The 16409-nt window shown below is 40.0% G+C and overlaps 1 protein-coding gene across 3 annotated transcripts in view; it reads left to right on the top strand.

Moving 5' to 3' along the window:
• The window catches only part of LOC108787684 (transmembrane protein 183-like), a 22718-nt gene extending 8606 nt beyond the window's left edge, over nucleotides 1-14112 (top strand). For 2 of the 3 annotated variants that reach the window (XM_018557295.1, XM_018557293.1), the window contains 4 exons: nucleotides 2735-2915; nucleotides 6463-6543; nucleotides 9457-9612; nucleotides 13911-14112. In XM_018557295.1, coding sequence (XP_018412797.1) covers nucleotides 2735-2915; nucleotides 6463-6543; nucleotides 9457-9612; nucleotides 13911-14096 — 604 coding nt within the window. In that variant the 3' untranslated portion in view covers nucleotides 14097-14112. The remainder of the gene's footprint in view (nucleotides 1-2734; nucleotides 2916-6462; nucleotides 6544-9456; nucleotides 9613-13910) is intronic. The other variant, XM_018557294.1, reaches the window with a different exon arrangement.
• The last annotated feature ends 2297 nt before the right edge of the window (nucleotides 14113-16409 follow it).

Genomic DNA, 16409 nt, shown 5'->3' with positions numbered 1-16409 from the left:
GGCGCAAAAGCCGATTCAACCACAGGGGAAGGTGCAAGGTAGAGTCAGAGTTCTGATTAAAGCTTGCAGTGGTCGAAACGTAAGCGTGGAGTAGTTGTTTTTTTTTAATTCTGTTATTTAGCTAATAAATGGAATCAAAGAGTGCTGGCATTTCGAATTATGATTCTACCGAGCTACCTCATACCCAGGGATGTTTGCAGGGCGATCTCTTGGCTGCTACCCCCAGTTATAAGAAGCCAGTGTGTGTGTCTCGTGCTATCTATTCCCGCCTATTAATGAAATAACACCTTTTGGAGGACAAATCATTACAGCACAAGCACACAGTCTTATTTCATTTGTATGATTGGCAAAAGTTAAGATACATTATGTTTATTTCACTTTTTTTTTTTTTCATGGTGTGGCTTTCTTTAAGAGAAATTTGAGGTTATACCATGCTGTTAAACAATAGAAAAATGCTAAATCACTATGAGTCATCACTGTCCGTCCGAACTATCGGTTTTCACTGCAAACCAGCTGTCCTTTAACCCTTTATGATGAAAAAAAAAAAGATGAAAGCTTGAATCCAGTTTTACAACTATGACATGTGTTAGTGAAACTGTACATATCATTGACCTAAATCCAGGTAAATTATACCTTACGTTCAGGACAAATTAGGCCTTCATTTTGTGGTAAATAGTAATGGATATCTGATTTTATTGTTTGGTGGTTTTTTTTGTTATGAAATGAGACCTTGCCTTGTGCAAAATGAATGTTAGCATTTTTTCCCCCAGAATAAATGTAATGGAAAAATACCGCATTATGGCCACTAAATACAGCTGAGGAGCATAGGAAATATCTACTTATTTTCTGTGCTCCTCAACTCCATCTAGTGTCCATAGTATGGTATTTTTATGATATTACATTCGAGCTGGAAAAAAAATTGGCTAATAGAATTTGTTTTTGCCTCCATTTGCACAGAACAAATATACATGTAACTTTGTAGGGTGAATGGCTCTGCAAATTGTTTATAAATACACCCCATAGTGTATTTCCACTGTTTGCAGCTAAATTGGGATAACACTTATTTAATATTTGTTACATATTTTTCATTCACATAACATAAATTTAAAAAAATCTGCTTGCATATTACCTGGGGACTGGGGATGTTACCATAATTAATCTTGTCCGTGCTGTGCTGGTTGATCTCATTATCCACTGTAAACCAGATTTGAACAGTGTCTGGGTAAGGATCTAGAAGCATTGTATGTTAGTGACGAGAAGCTCAAGGGGCACATGTGCTGTTCGAATTCCAGTGAGTTTTTGAGGAACCCACCAAAATTCGCACAGTGTGTGCCGCTGTCGGTATCCCTCGATCAGCTGATCAAAGGAACCGGTTGGAAAATCTTCGATCGATCAGAGCTGGCAGCCAATGAGCTGCCCTTTCCGGTCGGGTTTTCTGACAGGGGAATACAATGTTGATTCCTTGAACAACATGCTGTTAGTGTTGATGGAGGAATCGGGTCTATTTTTTTTCATTTCAGCCCGCAGATTGAACAAACAAAATAGATCAGTGTATGGCCAACCTTAGTCTGTCCCTAGTCTTTCTATAGGGCAGGACTTGACAAATTTGCTTTGAATCTAAGAACCAGCTAAAAAGTAAGAAGCCAGGTTTTTTTTGTGTGTGTTAAACAAAGCTTTACTTTCAATGACAGTTTTAATTGGTGCAAAGCGGCGATACCTGACATGTATCGCAATCGTCATTTTTGTACCCAAGGTGTTTGTTAGTAAGTGCACGTTCGCAGGGGCCTTTTTTTGGGAGGGGAATTTTGAACTATATTTTATTTAACTTTTATTTTTCTAAACTTATTTTTATTGTATTAGACCCCTAGTACCTATCACCTTTCCACTTCAGTAGCTTTAGCTGGGGAAAGACAGCTGCCTGCTGCTACTGAGATAGCTCAATGCCTGCTATTGGCTATTTCAAACTGCACTAGCCTATAGCAGGCTTGCTATTGCACCCACCTGCTGTCAGTCAGCAGAAGAGTTTCTCATTCAGGTCCTCCTCTTCTGCTTGACAGCCGGCAGTGGGCAGGTGCAATAGCCAGCTTGCTATTGGCTATTGCTCCCTGCCGCTGGATGGGAGACTTGTCGCCAGTTTTCTACAACCGGCAGTTAATCAGAAGAGGGAGGATGCAGAGTCACAGCAGCTGACAGCGATTTGTCATCCTTTCTGGTCGCCAGATGCAGAAGTCTTGTGTCCCCTCCGATCCTCGCTGTTCTCCCTGCCTGCATCCGCACTAACAGCGGGGATTGGAGGGGACATGGACTGCTGCAGCCAGCACCCAGACAGACCTCTGTTGTGGAATACAGACAGCAGCAGGCTCCCTGCAAGGGGGAGCAGAGCTTATGTGGCGGCTGGAACTGCATGTCTGGGGCGTCAGGCAATAAATTGCTCACCCCTGGTGCAAGCATTGAACGGGCTGACAAAAGCCTCGGCACCAGTTTCCTCTTACAGATTGCAATCTTCTGTGTGCAATTTTTAGTGATCTCTGTGGAGCAGGACTTTGAGAAGATAAAAAAAATACAGTACATATCTTCAAATGTTTAGGTATGCTGTGTGAATGGAAACACATGGGAAACGTGGTGGGGTTTTCTCAAATTTGACTGCAAAATTGGAATTATACTTTAAGATTATGAGGTAATAGATGTAAACTTAGTTTAGCTTTATTTCCACAATTCCACATATTTTTTCCAGATATTACAGAACGAGCACCTACCTTCCCGTTCGTCTTCTTCCAGAGTGTATGTACAGGCTGAGATCTTTACGTGCATGTGTTATCCGTTCCTTGTATCACATGTATGAGCCGTTTAGTTCAAGAGTTGCTAAAAATCCGGCATTACCTGAGTCAACCCCCAGCACTTTACTGAATTCAAATGTAAGTGTTTTTTTTTTGTTTTTTTTTTAAATGTAGTGTCGCATGACTAATTATGCACGTATTCCATAATTAAATACTGTACATATTACCAGTGAAGGTGAGGAACATCTCAATATATATGTATCCTCTCTTGGCATTGATTGAAGCTGATGCTACCAAATCAATTGGCTGTCTTTGTAAAAATGTTCATAAAAATACATATAGTCCAGATCAGCATTTCTGGCTTCCTCAGGGGTGCCTTTAAATTTTCTCACAGCGTTATGCCTTTCCATGGTTCGGCCAGGCCAGGTCCCAGCACCATGACAATGAACGATGCTTAACCTTGGAGGGTGGGATTCATTAAGAAAAGGACAGACGTTTGCCTCCATCCAGGCCTGCTCCACCTCCCATTCTCTGCCATGCTGCCACAGCTGTAGCCCCTGATGGTTGGCCTCTGATGTTAAGGCAGCTGGTGAAGTGACAAGGGTTCCTGAAGTGGAGGGGGATCTTATGTGAAAGGGGGAGTTCTGTTGTGAAAACGAGACCCCCCTTTTTGCGTGGAGTCCCCCCTTAAAAACCATACCGGTCCCCCTATCTCGAAAAAAGGGTCTGGTATGGATTTTGGAGGGACAACGCCTCCTTCTTTTTTTAACAAATTGTATGTTTTAGACTAGGGTACCTCGAGATTTTTCATACTTTTACAGGGTACCATGACTGAAAAAAAGGTTGAAAAACTCTGGTGTTGATTGCAGGAGGAATGTTTAATGTGCAGTAGTGTTGTCCACTAGAGGTCCTCTGTTCTCTGTGACAAGCCACGGTCATTATATTTGCTCACATGCAGACTGGGTTTATTTCAGCCCTCTTTTTTTATTGATAGGGCTGTTTAGTAAAATGATCAACCACTATATTTCAGGCTGTGCAAAGATCACCGGTCTTAAAAGTTGATGTAGCCAAGATATTCTGGTGGTGAATAAGGGAGGCACTAAGGTGAATGTCTTCTGCACTGCATATCCCTCTGTTCTAATGCTTCATAATTCCCACTAGGCCCTAATGGACTTTCCCTTTTAACTTTTTGCATTTTAGCAGCTTGTGAAATATATTGAAATTGTGAGAACTCCCTAGTGTTAACATGGGCAGCTAGCATTGTATGGACTTAAAATGAAGGAGGAAGTTGCGTGCTTGGCCACAGGGTTACATAACGGGTTTGTTGATCAACCTCCTGAAGTCACCCTGTGGAGTTTAGACATCAGTGTAACTTCACCTTTTTCACTTGAAAAACAGAGCAAGGTCCTGAGAATTCTGAGGTGTTTTTTCCTATTAGCCAGTAATTGCGAGTGATGGGTAATTTCTGTTAATGTCTGCCTTATCAGAGAAGAATAGACTACCTGTTTTCTCCATACGCTTTGATTCCTAGTAATACGGATGTCAGTCTGCCACTGTCTGATGACATGACTGTTCAGATTCAATACGAATGACACACTGAACGAACATCCATCTTAATTGCATATACTACACTTAGCATGCAGTGTCACACTGTGTGGGGCTTGTTAGTATCATCTTAATTTAATGCTTTTTGGTTTGAGCACATTTAATTTATTAATCCAGTAAATCACCCTTACTGGTTTATTATCCCAGCCTTTCCTGTTCTACAGGTAAACTACAATCTACCTACCCTAATCGATTTGTACATGTAATCTGTTATCGAGAGTTTGTGCCTCTGGATAACAGATCACCTGTATGGTGCAATTGTATAAGAGAAAATATTTTCCCTTGAAGTGCACCTGTGGTTATGTATATTTAAGTGATGTATATTACTGTATATCACTTTTAACAAGCAGTAAAAGAGCTTTTAAAAAAAAGTAATGACATCTGTAGCTGCAGTTACTGTGGAGTAATTCATCCTCAAAGATCAAAACAGAGTCTGAGGTTATTTCTAGCAGCTTGCGTCATCTGCTGTTTGTTTATATTAGTAGGCTGCCAGGAACCAGCTGGCAGAGAAAACAAGGGAAGAGGAGGTTCTTTTTCAGTGCCTCTGTTGCAAACTTTGAGCATGAATGTTTCCACAGTACCTGCAGCAACAGATGTTACCAAGGGTTTGTTTTGAAGCTTTTAATGCATTTAATATTATGTAAAAACTTCAATGTGCAACTTTTGACAGAAATTGAAAATTTGCAAACGGACAGAGACTTACTCTGCAGTAAAGGTTTCTTAACTGTCAATTTCTTGACAATCACATGCACAGTGTACAATCCCAGCATGTGCTGGGAGGAATAAACTGCATCTGCACAGGAGTTACATTATCCCTGTGCACTCTCCAAGATGACTGAAGATCCTGAACCTGGAAAAAGAGCTGACAAAGATTTCCTTGCTGCCGAAGGAAGCTTACATACTTTGCTGGAGTAAGGGTGAGTATAATCCTGCTTTATGGTGCTTAAGGCTGGGTTCACACCTGGCCGTACCATAGGCGCGTTTTTTAGCACGTCTTTTCGTTCAGTGAAACGCGCGTTTTTATACGTCCCTGGCGGTATGATTTAAGTTTTTTTCTGTTTTTTATTTAACTTTTCAAACTTCACGCCGGTTTCGCCCCCCTGCGACGCGGCCGCTCGCAAGGGACGGAACCCAGAAGTCGACAGCGGCCGGAGGAGACAGCGGACAAGGTAAGTCCTACGCTGTATTCCCGAGTGTGGCTCGGGGTTATCGCTTTGTTAACCCCGAGTCACACTCGGGGAATACCAATGGATATGCGCGGAAAAACGCTCCAAAGAAGCTCCTGTACTTGTTTGGGCATAGGGCATTTTTCAGCGCGTTTCCACAGGCTGAAATACGCCCAGGTGGGAACCATCCTCATGGGAAAGTATGGGATTTCACTGTTTGAGCGTTTTTCAGCGCTTCGATCAGCGCTGAAAAACTCCCAGGTGTGAACCAGCACTAAATCTGGCAACAGGTGCATTGTCCCCTTTGCTGTCAAGTATTTACCTGTTGTTCCTTCCAGTCCTCCTGTTGTTGCCTCATTACCTGTGTTCGATCAACATTGCCACAATCCTGATGCTTCGGATCTCCCATTCATCTAATTGACAATGTCATCACGTCGCCACGTCCTATTAGCATACAGTCATTGTTAGATCTCTCTCTGCCTTTCCATTCATGTAAATTGCAGCGTAATCATGTTGCCGTGTCCATTAACATACAAGCATTGTCCATCTCTGCCTTCTCAGTCATTTAAATGGCAGCATCATATCGCCGTATCCATTACCATAGCTACTTTGTCTTCCGGCACTGCTGTCGCTGCCAGCCTAGATGTCATGTAGTGCTGCATAGAGGTGATATAACAAGCACTGGTGATCAATAGGCGGATACTTGACTGAAAAGAGGCCTAAATAAATAAAAAGTTTTTTTTTTTAAGAAAGTTGTATGGAATAGCTTAGTTGTACTAATTGTATGGAAATGTTTTTATATTGCCTTATGCTTTCATTTATTCTTTACTGTTCTCTTACTAATAAGCTAGATGATTTATTTGTGGTAGTAGTGTTTTTTGTGCTAAGACATATTTACTTTTTTTTTTCTACAGTGTTTACTGTTCTGGTGCAAAAAAGTAACTGGCAGCAGGCCCGATACATTGTGGGAGTTTTACTTCAAATTTAAGAAGCCGGTATGGTATAACTTATTATGGTATTTTATGTAGCAACAAAGCAGAACTACTTTGCTTAATAGTTGGAGGATAATGGGAACCTATAATACATGCAATTCATTAGAAGTATATTACAATAGGATAGTAGGGTTCTTTTTTTTTCTTGTGTATAAAAGGAAAAGTCCTGATCTAAGCTGGTGTTTAACATCCACATAGTGTACCTTGTTAAAGGGATCCCATCATGACAGGTTATTGGAGGCTGCCGTTACTAACTAAGGATTACTCTCCTTTGATTTTGCCTAGCTGTCATTCTGCTGATTTGACTTCAGTGCTATCTAAATCGCTGGCCTGGAACAAGTGTAGAGAGATGTGGTTCTGACACTTTTACCGCATGCATGTTCCAGGTCGGTGACCTGCAATATACTGAGGTCAGATACAGCTAGGCATCTAGTATTCTCAGGAGGCCTGCAATGGTAGCCCCATACTGCTCTCATAACCAGTTCACTTTAAAGTCCTAGATGACTATGGCATCTAAAGCTGATACATAGGTTTTGTGCCTATTGAATATGGCCAATAGCTGAGCACACATACCTATTATGACCAGGGAGGGATCTTTAATTTTCCCTATGGACCTACTGATTTAGCTATACCTTTTCTTTTTTTGGTTCTATTATATTAAAGTAATGCATGTCACTTTTGTGTTTTTGTTTTTCAAACTTGCACAAGGCTTTCTTTTAAAAATGTTGTATTGTGAAAATTGTTAATTTCTATGCAGTCTAAAGACAGACTTTTTGCTTTCGCTGATTTCACTGCACACTGTGAGCTTCTTACAATGTGCATTTGAAGCGGCAGTAAGGCCTTGTTCACACCAAGCGCGTTCCAGGAGCAGAGCAGTTACAGACCGGAGCAAAACTGCGTCCAATGTATTTCAATGGTATTTTTTGTAGCTCCATTTCACATCGCAGCCTTCCGTTCCGCATGCAAACGTATCAAAAATAGAAGGCGGCCCGCAGAAGTGGTTAAAACAAGAAACATGGTATAGTTTTTAACAGCAGACGATTGCTGTTAATGTACAAGCGATCCGGCGTCTGTACAGCCGCCGGATCGTTTGTGCTGTGCGACGCCCTCCCCCTAATGTCTCCATAAAGAGGACCTGTCACACCCTATCTGCTATTGGATAGGGTGCTTGTTAGCCCTCTGTGATAGCAATAGGGTTAGTGTAAAAAAACAAAGTAACATATAAGAAAAATAAAAAAATGCAAAAAAAAAGAAAATGTAAGTCCCACGCACATACACACGTCAGTGCGACAACGACAATTGCACTACACATGTTGCATATGGCCGCGAATGTCGGTGTTAGAGCAATAATTCTAGGGCCATCAATCACTGTTGGCACTAAACTGATTAGCGGTAAAAGCGTTTTAGGTGTCCCCTATGGGAAATTTGGGGTATTGACTTTTCACGGGCAAATGCAATTTTCAGGCTTGACCTGTTTGGTATCTTTTTACCCTACGTAATCCCGTCTCTTATATTTAACCAAAGAATTGGGTATTATATTCTGTTTCTGTGCACTAAAGTTCAATTTAGTTTATTTTTTCCTAAAAATACCGGTTTGATAAACATTTGCGCAAAAACCGTGCAACATAAAAAATTGCAAGTAGCATTTTTTTTTTTTCTACAGGGCCTCTGCTTTCAGAAAATATATCATTGTTTGGGGGTTTGAAGCTGTTTTCTAGCCAAAAAATTATATTTTGTCATGCGTGTGCAAATCGTAAGAAAATGCCCCGGACAGCAAGTGGTTAACAAAATTGGACTTTAGAAATAATGCCTAATATTTGCTGCACAGTTTCCTCAACAATTTCTTAAGAGCCTTGTGCATAGCACTGAATGACTCGCTTCCTACAGAGCCAGGATGTTACCCTTCTGCAGAATTGATCAATCTTCACACATAATTAGGGCTCCTGGTGCCACTCCACTTATGTGGTTTTCAGCCTTCCATATGTGGTAACACTGGGCACTTAAAATATAGTACAGTATCTGCACGTAGCGTAGGTGTAACCCTTTCACTGCCAGGCCAATTTTTTATTTTCATCTCATTTGTGAAAATAAACATTATAATCTCATATTCTGGAAAGTGGTCTTTGACTTTTTTTTTTTTCTTTTTTTTTTTTAATACAGTTGTCTTATACATGCCAATAATAAGATGTGTGGAAGTTGTACAGACAGTATGATATGCAAAAAAAAGAAAGAGGGGGGGGTGATAGAGATCAGCTACATGGTAGAGGCCACCTCATAGCTCTAGTACTTGACTTTACATTTAGGAATCCCAAGTGAATAAAGCTGAGTGAGTGAAAATAGTGACCCTTAGTATTGACAGGGATAGCGGTCCATCACGAGAGTTGTTCACAATTAGGCAAAGTATGTCCGACCAGCAGGTTTGTATCGCAACATTTTAGGCATCCCCTGCACTAGTAATTTCATTTTTAATTAGATGTTCCCTAAGTCCTGTCTACTAAAAGGATACAGACACTGCAGAGTTCCTCAGAACACTTGGATTTGCTCAGGTGATTATGAGTACAGAACCTTCCGTTCTGGAATCAATCTGGAATGACATGGTAAAACAGGAATTTCTTAAGAAAAGAAAAAGATAGGAATCCCGAAAAAAAAACCCTTATCGCAGTGTACATAGATCACCAGAAGGGGGATGGTCTGTTTTTTTATTTTAATAATAAAAGTGAAGTTGCATATTAAGGAATTTCAGAAACAGGAGGTGTGTGTGTGGCATGTTAGAATCCTGAAAAAAGTTGAAAGGCATCTAACATTCTCAAAAGGTTCGCAATGGCAATTTACAAAATACTTATGACCTCTGCTGACAAAATCAGCTATTAAGCTGTATGGCGGGTGCATATAAAGTTTTTCTGCTCTGTTATCTAGCCTCTGAAACAGAAGAATCATTGTGTTAATGGACTGCAGCCTCCCGCAGAGTACAAAGAAGTCCATTATAACCCAGATCAAGAGTGTTGCCTACTTCAAATTACTACACTAAACTTTATCTTCATCCCTGTGGTCATGGGCATGACACTGACTTATGTAAGTATTCTCTTACTTTCTGGATATCGGACATCCTTTTTTTTTTTCTTCTCCATTTCACTGGAAGTCTTGTCTCCTTGCAAATTGTGTATTATTTTTTAAATATTCGTTATTTGTAAAGTTTTTACATATTAATACAAAACAGACTTCCATCTGGACAGCATATCAAACATAGACATTTCCGCTTGATAAATACATTTAAATATAATTACATTATTACATAACTTATTTGTATTCTTCTACTAAACATTCTGATACTTCCTTGAAAACATTCCTTAAATCCCATCTAGTTTAGCTTAACTGTCCACACATACGTGTGTGTGTTGTGTGTGTTATGTATGTGTGTGTATATATATATATATATATATATTTCCCTAACTACTCCCTACATAGACAAGGACAAACAACAACTAAAAAAAAAAAACCCTCTTAATTTATATACCTCATCATATTATGACCATTATTAATGTGCCAATGACATCACCAAACCATAATCTGCATTTTTCTTAAATTCAAACCACCCTGCCCATATTTTATACAATCTTTTGTTTTGTCCTATAGATGTTGGAACCATTTCTTCCATATTACAGATGTTGTTAATTTTTTCAAACCACTGATGTAACGGGGGGTATAGAAACCTGCTTCCAAGAGCTTTTGCAGCATTAAGTAGTTGAGGGGTCAATGAACATCTATATTTCGCTCTAGAATCTATAGTGCAATGAAATAACATACCCCATGGATCATCTTCAATATGAGAAACCATAATTTTTTTCAACTTAAGTCCTCACCTGACCCCAATATCCCTGGATAATGGGGCAAGTCCACCATATATGTGCCATGGTTCCCCTTTGTCCACATCCCCTCCAGCACAAGGAGGAAAAATCACCATACATCTCATGCATTCTAGACAGAGAGAGGTACCAACGGCTAAGTAATTTTTAATTCATCTCTTCCATGGTACGTGCCATCGAGGAGGTATGTGTTAAAGCCAATTCCTTAATTTTTTGTTCCACAAGTCAGCTGGCTGCCCAAGTCCCTCTCCCATCTAGTCAAGATATCGGCAAACTCTGGTCTCCCAAATTCCAACAAAATTTTGTAAAAGCGGGAAATGCACCTGGCAGGCCTACTACTTGAAAGAAACATAGTTTCAATAGGACTCGGATCCCTTATAGATCGTAATGGTCTCGGGAGCGGTGCAAGAAAATGCTGTAACTAATAATCCAATAATCCATAAATGTCAAACTATTAGGATCTAAAAGGGTCTCCAGAGGTGCCAACACCGTGCCCCTAAGCACGTGATGGGGGCAGGTAGGCTTATCCACATGCCAATCATTAACCTTCCTGTCCCATTTACCCGGCATAAAATATGCGCGACCAGTCAAGGGTAGCAGAGGAGAGTTGTACAAATTGTGTATTCACTAGTCATGTATTGCATTTATTTTATATTGGTGGTTTTACAGGTGAAACTCGAATAATTAGAATATCGTGCAAAAGTAATTGCAGTAAGTGCTGCAAAAGGGGCCCAAACCAAGTACTGAGTACATATGCATGCTTGTACTTTTCAGAGGTCCGATATTGTTCTATGTACAATCCTTGTTTTATTGATTGCATGTAATATTCTCATTTTCTGAGGTTGTGGATTTGGGGTTCTTGTGGTTTTCATGAGCTGTAAGCCATAATCATCACAATTATGACAAATCACGGCTTGAATTATCTTGCTTTGCATGTAATGAGTCTATCTCATATATTAGTTTCACCTTTTAAGTTGCATTAGTGAAATAAATGAACTTTGCACGATATTCTAATTATTTGAGTTTCACCTGTACTTGCATAGCCTTTCAGACTTGCGTTACGCCAGGGATATTACACACTCGTAATGATTAGGGTCCCTGCTATCAGAAATTTGGGGGATTTTGACACTACAGAGCAAAAAATCTGTCTTGATAATGCTTTATGTACAGTATGTAGTTCTTCCATAAGTAAGCCATTCTTAGTAAATTAAACTGACAGAATACATTGACTGAATTCTGGTAACCTAATTATATTAGTATATAATACTCGCCTCTTATTAATGGATCCCTTGCTATCTACCCTGCGTATTATTATTTTTTAATTTGTTCTCTATTTTTAACACGTAGCAGAATGAGCTTGGTTTTTGGCTCTTTCTTTTTCTTTTCTTTCCTTTCTTCCCTCCCCCAGATTATGCACAATAAAGTATTTACATATTAACAAGAGGTAAAAAAAAATAAAAAATTTACCTCTGTAGCTAAGCCAGTGGGCCAGATGCACCCCCTTGTCGGCTTTTAATCAGCCCCTTGGGCACTATATCTTCCACAAACAATGAGGCATTTTTTCTCTTTCTGACACAAATAATGGGGCACAATTCCTCCTACTAACACCAATAATGGGGTTATTACTACTCGCTCTGACACCAACCATCTGCCATGAATTATCCCTCTGACACCAATGGTGGGACACTGTTTCCTTCTTTCAACAATTGGGCACTATTTGTCTTCCTGCTGACCACGGCCAGTAGGTCAATTTTTACTCCTATTGGCTGCCAACCCTTGGATATTTCGTCTCTCCCTAGCTTGGGGCGAGTATGTGTGACCACGACTGGCTCCAGGGGTTTTTATTCCACTGGTCAGTCTGGCCCTCTAAAATCTGAAGAACAGGGAGCTGACATTTTTGTGTAGAAGTTTTGAGGACCCTGTTCTAAGCTGTTAGAAACTAACTGAAATCCAACTATAGAGTCCTACTTCTTCTTTTTTTTTTGTGAATCTTTAAAGATGAATTCTCACATTACAAACGTTAGAGAGGCCGGAGATGTTTTGAGGCTTTTTTTAGTAGGTGGTGGAAGGGGTTATATAGAGAATTTACATTGATTAAAGGAGTGTGTTTGCTGTTATGATTTATGCCCTTTTTAAATTGTAAGCATATGAATGATTGTGTAGTGGGTGCACTTTAAAAGTGTCAGTCACTGTTGGTCAACTTGGTAAACCTGTGTTCTGCAAAGGAACAGTAAATAGCAACCTCTGTTTATCACTGTAAAGTATGAAGTAGAGCCTTTATACATATACACAATTCAGTTTGGCTGCTCCCTTGTACATAATTACAACTTATTTGCAGAAACAAGACAAGACAAAACATTGCCATATATTGATAGGATTGTTTACACAAAACTACTTTATGTGTAAAAACTAGGGATGCACCGATACCGGTTTTTCAGTACTAGTACCGATATTTTTTTTTTATTTCATTGCTTGCCGATACTGATACTGGCATCTGTAAGCCCAGATTATCAGGAAGCCGTTTTTCTATCGAAAGAACAACGGCTTCTCATTCTGAGTCATGACGTGTCACCCGGCTTCCTGATTGGTCATGAAGCCAGGCTGCCTAGGAACAAGTGAAGCTGGCTTCCTAGCCAATCAGGAAGCCAGGCTGCATAGCCGTAAGTGAAGCCAGCTTCCTAGCCAATCGGGAAGCTGGGAGGTGGATCATAACCCATCTCCTGGCTTCCTGATTGGCCGGGAAGTCGGCTCCATTCTCTCTCGCTGCACTGCCGGTCAGTGGGACATCTGCCTCTGACCTTAAGTTCCAGTATCGGGGGTAGGCATTGGAGCATTTGGGCGAGTACAAATACTCGGTCTCGGCACTGATACTAGTATCTATGCATCCCTAGTAAAAAAATTGATAACGCTATGCACTTCCTGAAATACTATAGTATTTGAGTGGTCCGCCTCTGTCAGGTTTTTTCCTCTTTTTTTTTTTCTGCCTATTTCGTTGTTTTTACCATATTTTCCTTTTCCACTGACAAGGTGTCACAGAAACAGGAAGTGATAGGATATCTTTCTCGAGGGCAGAGACCGTAACAAAAATATATTTATTTAGAGTAGGGAGTTTAGAACCTCATAAAAAGTTTTAGCTGGAGGTCTACTTTAATGTTTGTACGTCACTAAGGAAAGGGGGCCAAACTGCCCCAGGTATGAATTTGTACCTGCAAATACTCCCAATCCTTTCTATCCCAGACAAATGCCAGGGCTTATTGGCCCCCTAACTATAATGGGCAGCCTCACTGACCAATAGGAGTGCACGGCAGAGAGAGGAAGGGGCAGGCAAACTTCAGCGCTATCAAGAAGCACCAAGGCTTTGCCTATCGGAACAATCTTAAAAGTTAGTTTGTGTATGCTTTTATACATGTAGCAACTCAGCAGCACACATTAACATACCATCATCGTGAAATATGGTTTGGTTTTCTCTGTTGATTTAGGAAGCTAATTTTTTTTATCTTGTTTTAGCTCACAATAAACGTTAGTACTGACATGAGGCATCATCGTGTGCGACTGGTCTTCCATGACTGTCCAGTGTTGAATCGCAAGAGGCCTCGTGGAGAACAAGGAGTACAAATTGTTCTGGATCCTGTCCACAGCGTCCATCTCCTCGACTGGTGGCACCCCAAATATCCTTTTTCAATCAAGGCTTAGTATCTAACCTGGGACCTCTTTTCTGATAGCAGCCCCTATAAGAACCAAAGAGAATTAACAGCACTAAAATGTTGTGAATTACAGGGTTTTTAAACAAATTTGTACAAAGAAAATATGCAAGCTGAAATTGTTAACCTCCCCTTTTGATGTTGCCTGGATGTTATGCTGAACCATAGGCTTCAATACTTTTATTCACTGGTGTAGAATAAGCCTTCAGATCAGGAGTTTGAATTTTCCCCCGACCTCACTATCTGATTGCTTTTTCTGGTCAATGATAGCCAGGCGGCTAATATTCTTAGCAGGAGGTCAGCATATTTCTTTCAGTACAGGATTTCTATAATACTAAAATCCTAACTGCAGCCACATTTTTTTGCTCTCCCTCATTTCCTGTCCGTATGATGTCTGTACAGGAAATAGGGGAGCGGTCGTCATCGGAACAAAAAGGCACTAACAGCAATAAACACATTGTTAGAAGTTAAAGTTGTCCACTGTTCCAAAAATAGTGTTTTTGTCTGTGTCCCCATTGGAGAGAATTACCCATTATTTCATGACCTGACAAACACTGAGGTCAATAAAAAGAGGCTTAACCTCTTCACTGTTCTATCCAAAATGAAGTAAAACATTTTGGCTGCAGTAGATCTGGAAGGGAAAGCCATCTTACTGTTTAGTGCCAAACTGCAACAAGCAGCATATTTGGATGTAAATTTTATTGTTTTAAAAAAGAAAAAAAATAAACATTTATTTGCAGAAAGTATCAGTTTATTACTGATATGACATTATGACCATTAGTCAAATGAATGTGTTCAGCCTCTGAGCCTGTTTATTTCCAAAGCAATTTATATTTTCACTTTGCCTACTATAGATATCAAGTACATTAAAGTATATGTAAACCCTAACAATGAACTTCGCTTATTTATTCCCTTTTGATCTGTTAAAAGGCTTTTAACTGTATATATTTATGGGTTTGATAAATGTAAAAATATACATGTTGATCAGGCCCGAAATCCAGTGAGCGTGTAGCATTCTGTGTTCTCTGCTTCGGCTGCACTAAAATCTCAAGCAGTGGTATCAGCCCTGCTCTTTTCACTTTGGTTTACTACAGAATACCTACCTCCTATGTTATAGATAGAGGGTGGGGGTGATCTTAAGTCCGAACACACTTCCTGGGTTACCACGCTGCTACTTCACAGATTCCGTTACAGTGAGTGAGCATTGTCGCCCTTGGATCAGATGTGTATTGCTGGCAGGATCACCAGGTGAACATAAAGGAAAAAATAAATCTAATGCAGTTGCTATTCTTGAAGACTGTTAAGCTGCATATTTTTGTTCTTGGGTTTAGATATACTTTAGATGCAAATAAAACTTTACTTGAAGTTGAGCAAATGGGGAAAGACTAAAATCTTCTTCTTTTTTTTTTAACGTCTTAACCTCAACAGGATATTTTTTTTTTTGTCCTGGCAGTAGAAATGCCTTTTTGTTTACACTCATGCTTCGTGTAAATAGAAAGCTGCAGTATTACAGTAGATTACCCAGCTTCCATAGTCTTCTGTCTGAATTTAGAGAAACCATGTCAGCGATGTCATTTGTTACAGGTGACTCTTTAAAATTTAGCATTTTATAGATTACAATGATTTCTAAATGAACTGAAAATTATGAAGAATCTGCATCATGGTGGTCTTGTTTGAATTATTTTGGTGAGATGTATTTTTTTTTTTTATTCTTAAATAACATTTCAAATCAACACTGGAAATGTAGTATTGTGGTGTGTTTTTTTTTTTTTTTTTGCGCCTGAGAAGTGCAAACGAGAATAAGCAGGTTTAAACTGGCCATACACTGTGATATTTTCTAAATTCAATTTGCGGGCTGAACAAGTAACTAATTCCTCCATCAACGTTTACAAGAGTTGATCAAGGAATCTCCCGGTGTCTTCATTGTACTCTGACGGCAGCTGCAGACTGTCAGAATACCCGAACAGAGGTGGCAGCTGATTGGCTGCCTGCTCTGTTCATTCGAAGATCTTCCAACGGGATACTTCATTCAGCTGATCCAAGGATGCCAGACGAAAGGGTGCAGACAGCAGCACCCACTGTGCGAATTGGTGAATTTCGCATAGTGTATGGCCAGCTTTGGTTCCACTAACTGACACTCCTTACCTTCATCTGGTTTAGATTGTGAAAGTCACACCTAACTTCTAACGTCACACTGAAGTTAATGGGATGGCAAAGGACCAGAGATTGCTATAAAAAGATGGGACCATTCCACCTGCACCATCTCTACAATTAAGCCATACCCATTGTGGCGATTATATATATA

Source organism: Nanorana parkeri, unplaced genomic scaffold (genome assembly GCF_000935625.1).
Source record: "Nanorana parkeri isolate BGI_ZX_2015 unplaced genomic scaffold, ASM93562v1 scaffold278, whole genome shotgun sequence".
NCBI lineage: Eukaryota > Metazoa > Chordata > Amphibia > Anura > Dicroglossidae > Nanorana > Nanorana parkeri.
This window is presented reverse-complemented; position numbering and strand designations above follow the sequence as displayed.